The 6,000-nt window shown below is 42.3% G+C and overlaps 1 protein-coding gene across 2 annotated transcripts in view; it reads right to left on the bottom strand.

The window, feature by feature from the left end:
- Window positions 1-2,251: 2,251 nt before the first annotated feature.
- Window positions 2,252-6,000, bottom strand: part of LOC123774778 (uncharacterized) — a 285,909-nt gene continuing 282,160 nt past the window's right edge. For both annotated transcript variants that reach the window (XM_045769374.2, XM_045769373.2), the window contains 3 exons: window positions 5,757-5,886; window positions 4,186-4,442; window positions 2,252-3,289 (listed from right to left, as the gene is read on the bottom strand). In XM_045769374.2, the coding sequence (XP_045625330.2) occupies window positions 2,330-3,289; window positions 4,186-4,442; window positions 5,757-5,886 (1,347 nt within the window). In that variant the 3' untranslated portion in view covers window positions 2,252-2,329. The remainder of the gene's footprint in view (window positions 3,290-4,185; window positions 4,443-5,756; window positions 5,887-6,000) is intronic.

Below are 6,000 nucleotides of genomic sequence, written 5' to 3'. Positions count from 1 at the left end.
CTGTAGCGAGCGTCAAGGAGCCATCAATAATTCAGGCATCTTACCTAACCTTCTCTAACATATCTTAGTTAGCATACTGTAGACTAACTTGTTCTGCTTAAGAATGTCCAGAGTGTAATGACTATGGAGTTGTTGTGCTGCTATGAACCACACCCGACTTAAGGAAGTGTTTAACTACAATCGCTTGAGACACAGATACTACTTGCTGCTTTTTTGTGATGTATTTCCCAAAAGTTTCCCCATTTACGTCTCATTTTATATCTTCCTTACTTTTCTGTTATCGTACCAGTTGCCGACGAATACCTCAATACAGTTAACATTATATATGGAACATTCAGGAACTACTTGTTCTACACTTCTGACTGTTGAAAACCAAGAAAACACATCTTCGTTCCATATAAATTACATATAAACTGCAACGAATTGTTAACAATTTTCATACCAATATGGCTCTTGCAGATGAAATTTCACATAATGCATTTCCTGCAGAGCTCTTCCATACATGTTGCACTTGTAACAAACCTCTCACACTTGCGAGCTGTCAACACCCTCACCTTTCTACACACTCCTATTATAAATCTAGAGTTTTTGAGATACATTTTTCTTTAACCAGAACAAATTAACTGCAGCATAAAGGCCTCAATTCTTCAATTGGATCTTACGCAAGAGACAGCAGCCGATTGATCAGAGATGTGTGAGTCTGCACTCAAAGTCCCGTGTTGCTGCCAGACTTGTGGATGGGTCTGAGCGAGGCAGAACACGCACTCGACTGAGCTCGGTGAATAATGTTTTGTGCAGTCGCAGGTCTCTGATCAATAAAGTAATCTAAAGTGAGTGAGCAAATTGGGAATTGTAAATTTGGGTTAGAACATCAACATCCTAATCTTTAAAAAAAAAAAAAATACAAAATATGGGACTTTTCGAACGCATACAAAGTAGAGTTTGAGCAATCACAGTTTTGTCTATAAAATAAGATGGGTCTGATGGTGCAGAACTAACACACTAAACAAAAATACGATTTGTTTTAAGAGAACTACTGCGAGGTGATGTAACCCACGATACTCAACCAATTTACCAACAATTCCTAACTTCAAAAAAAAAAAAATGTAGGTGTCACGATGAGGCGGATGCTGTTCAACTTGCTAATAAGACTCTGTACAATCTCGGCCTTAGATTCTCTATACTCTCTTCTCACTACATATAGGCCTAAAAATAGGTTAAAAATCTATCGCTTAAAACAGACTCTTAACCCTATAATTGATCACAAATGTGTATTGCCGAGTACACCTGTACCTCACCTGAAGGAGGACTACTCTACTCCTGCGGTCCCGCGGCGCATGTACTCTCATAAGGTCTATCAGATGCAGTTTGTATGGTTAAAATTACAATTGGGACCTATGCAGTACTTTTCTATGTGTACTAATTAGACTTATAAGTAATGATTTGTTTCTCGAAGTCAAAAGGCTGAATCTGTACATTCTTGAACCTATTTTTTTTCCGCCCCCAGATTCCATACGCTAATTCTAAGTCTACTGATATCTAACTTTTTTTTTACATTTACTATTTTGCTTCCGTCTACTGTGGTCAGCAGTGCGTCGTAATACTTACTTTGCATTATTGTTTACCATCTCATTAACAATGTTCGAGACAACAAGAACACACTTGAAGGTTTAGAGAGTGGGAGTCAGAGCTAAGGTAATGTTATCTTAGCAAGGGTCATAAGCCTTATGAATAACACTCACTCGAAGAACAATGTTCACTCCTTTTTCTACTTCTTTCGTCCTTTTCGAAAGCAGCGATTCATATTACCAAAAGAGAAAGTCCCTTTGTGCGATACACTGTTTTATTTGTGGCTTTCTCTTCTAGGCATTTGACATATTTACTCCTCCATTCATACATTTTCATAAATCGTAAAGAAGAAGAACTAATGATAATAGGCTAGTCGACGAGATTCTTAGGAGAAGGATATGCTGTATATCTTTCAGTAATACAAAGAGGATTCACAACCACTCACACGCTGTCCCTCACCAGCGGTCGCAACAATTAGGACATTCTCTTGAGGCTGGGTCCATTACTTTATAACATGGTTTATTTAACCTTTACGTAAGAAATAAAAGTGTTCAGTTTTCACTGTACAGTATATATATTATATATATATATATATATATATATATATATATATATATATATATATATATATATATATATATTTATATATATATATATTTATATATATATGTATATTATTCCATTTGATTATTATTTTGCGGTACCCTTGGCTCAGAATCATCGAGATTAATGTTTAACGTGAGTAAAGGGAGTCACATATTCATTCAACTTCTTCGGTGAGAGCAAAGGCAGGGACGTCCTCGCCACCGATGGACCCAGCGAGAGACTCTGGTCTCGACACTTCACTCTCCCACAGCGCCGCTGCCACCTGGTCTTCCTCCTCGATAGAGTCCTGGGGGGAAAGTTTGCGGCGGTGTGATCTGGGCGAGCCCTCCGCCTCCAGGTGACGGTGGAGACGACGCCCAGTGTACAGGCGACCACATCTCCTACTCGCCGATTCCCACTCAAGTGGAATCTCTGTGCGACTGAATTCTTTAAATAAACGATCCGATTTCTCGTCAATAGAGTAATCTCGCTGAAGCAGGCGGTAATGAGCAGCTGGGTATCGGTGAGTGCGGAGGAATCTTGCCAGAACGGAGCGTTTCCCGCTTATTTCGTCGGTAGTGGTGGCATCGGTTTCCAGCGATCCTCCAATACCGATGAATGGACCGCTCAACGAACCTCCCAGTACAGTGTCAAGTGAAGCATGTCTTTCCCGAAGGGCTTCTCTTCGCTTTTTGCTGTGAGACTTCCCCCAGCGTCTCTCGAATTGTGCGACACTCTTTCGAAGCCTCTCTCTCTTGCTCTGTGGATCACAGACATCATCCTGGGAGTCAAACAAGTAGTCGGGGTCTCTGTGTCTCTCCCGACTGCGATCTCGCTCAATGTTCACGTCTGTTACTTCTAAACTATCTTCTACGAAGTGAATTTGCTTTTTGCTCAACTTGGGAGGACGACTGTTGTTGACTTCCAGACTTCGATAGCCGCTGTCTGCCTTCATTTGCTGGAGGCGGTTGGAGTGGGTGTCACTAGTGGAGTCAGTGGGGCAGTCCGTGGTTGAGTCGAAGCTGGTGGTGAGACCTTCGGGACGGCTCAGGTCCGTTGTGGAGGAACACTCAGTGTCCACAGAGTCGAAGCTGTTTTCTGCCGACAACGGCGGCCGCGAGGAGGCATCCAGGTGCTGTGGAGTAAGGAAACACTAAGTCATGGCCAGTCATATATATATAGTTACAAATTCCTAATATAAGTGGCTGTACAAGAATGTAACAACTATTGTATATATCTCAAAAAAAAAAAAAAAGTAAAATGAAACATACTTTCTTTACATGTAAAGTTGGTAAACAATTAAATAACAATATATAAATTTATTTTCTCTTATACTTACTGTTACATATTAATATTTTACAGTAAGCCTCTGATGGTTAATTGAAGAACACAAAAATGCTCAGAGATTTGTTATAATTTTTGAGGTTATTTGCATATATATATATATATATATATATATATATATATATATATATATATATATATATATATATATATATATATATATATATATATATATATATATATTTATATATATATATATATATATATATATATATATATATATATATATATATATATATATATAACGGAAAAGAAAGATGTCCTTTCCGAAATGACATCGGAAAAGATGACAATATCTCATTACAATATTATAATCATATATTATGTGTGTGATCAATGAGGCTTTTTCTTTGATCTTTCATACTTATTCTCTGACCGTTTAATTCTTCAGACCATTCTAAGCTAATCTATACCTGTTTCTGGGCAATTCTTTCCCCGGGGATGGGTGCACTGTCTTTTATAACAAGACAATTTTGTGATTCCCTTCATCAACAATCACAGGGAATCACATTGAATTCATCTGGATTTTCGGCGACTGAGCTGAAGTGTGTGGACACGATGCCGTCGCTCTACCCACCAGGCCAGGATGTTGCTAGGCACATTGCTCAATCTTGCAACTCAGAAACGTCAAAATAATACTAATAATAATAACCTCACATTAATCAAAACTATGAAAAAATGTCTTACCTTCAGCCTATTAGCAAGGATGGCCCTGTACGAGGTTCGTCTAGACTCCGACGACGGCAGAGTGAGGCTTGAGTTCAGGGGCTCCGCCTCCTGGCCTCTGTCCTGCACTACTTCCACCTCCTCCTCCTCCTCCTCAGCCTCGGCCTCCTCGGTCTCTCCCGCCTCGCCGCCCACGCCCGTCTCGCCGCCCACGGTAGCCTCTGTGTTGCTCTCGAAGGAGGTGGTGTGGCTGGTGGCGCTGGTGGCGTTCTCGAGGTCTGTAAGAGGCAAGAAGGTAAGTTGACCAGACCACACACTAGAAGGTGAAGGGATGACGACGTTTCGGTCCGTCCTGGACCAAATATACTACATACTTCAGTCACGTTATTGTGACTCATCGCCTACAAGAAGGTAACTTTCACGTCATTTTTAGGGAGTGTCGTGTTGGGCCCCGAGTGTCCAGACTCCAGCGGTGTGCTGGCCCGGGCTACTGTTGTGTTTGAAATTAATGTCTAAGCATCTGAAATGGTCATGGATCTAGGCGGAAATATTTCATTACAAACACAGGCAAAATTGGGAACGATTTCTCTCACATTTAGAATGACATAAAAAGTTATATTTGATATGATGATTAGTTTGGAAAAGTATATTTTTAAATTTATTTTTATATAAATGATTATTACACAAAGAAATCACATTAACGTGATGAATCACTGAGAAAATGTGTAGGAGTCATCAGGAGGGTTTCGAACTTGTGCTCTAGGTTACTCCCAGACACACTTTCCCCCACTGCAACACGATTTCTTTCTGTATTTGAAGAGAAGCGTAGGAGGTAGCATCCCTAGACCCCAGGCCAGAGAGCATGTGGGGCATTGTGTGAAACCCTTAAGGCTTCAATGGAAGACTCGAGTACCCCTAGAGGATTCGGTAGAATCTCAGGTTGCAATACCTTTGACCATGTGGTGGTGGTGTAGTGGTCTAGAGCGTGCTTGGGAGTACCCAGTGCATAGGTTCGATCCCTCCTCACGGCTCCTAAGGATTTCTCGTATATTACTATCTTATGGAGTATATATATCACAATAACACTTGATAATGGCATGAATGTACAAGGTACACTCATTGATTGTGAAGTACCAGTGCCACATGACAACCAGTGCCACATGACAACCAGTGCCACATGACAACCAGTGCCACATGACAACCAGTGCCACATGACAACCAGTGCCACATGACAACCAGTGCCACATGACAACCAGTGCCACATGACAACTAGTGCCACATGACAACCAGTGCCCCGTGACAACCAGTGCCACATGACAACCAGTGCCACATGACAACCAGTGCCACATGACAACTAGTGCCACATGACAACCAGTGCCCCGTGACAACCAGTGCCACATGACAACCAGTGCCACATGACAACCAGTGCCACATGACAACTAGTGCCACATGACAACCAGTGCCCCGTGACAACCAGTGCCACATGACAACCAGTGCCACATGACAACTAGTGCCACATGACAACCAGTGCCCCGTGACAACCAGTGCCACATGACAACCAGTGCCACAGGCACCCACAGAGAGCCACCCACCAGACGTTCTTCCCGGGGAGTGATGGTCCGGTGAACTGTGGATCTCCATCCTGGTGGAGTCAGAGTCTGGCTCCTCGGGGTCCTCCTCCTCCAGCGTGGCTCTCAGCTGCCACAAGGCGCGGCACTGCACCTGAGGAAAGAGTGGCACTTAGTGGCTGAGGCGAGTAGCTGCAGTTAGTGCTGAAGTAGCAGGGGAAGGAGCGAGCAGAAGGTAGTGTCCCCTCTGTGTCCGAGGGGTGTTGTA

The sequence above is a fragment of the Procambarus clarkii genome, chromosome 68 (genome assembly GCF_040958095.1).
Source record: "Procambarus clarkii isolate CNS0578487 chromosome 68, FALCON_Pclarkii_2.0, whole genome shotgun sequence".
NCBI classification, from domain to species: Eukaryota; Metazoa; Arthropoda; class Malacostraca; order Decapoda; family Cambaridae; genus Procambarus; species Procambarus clarkii.
Note: the sequence above shows the minus strand (reverse complement) of the source record. Positions and strands in the feature narration are given on the sequence as shown.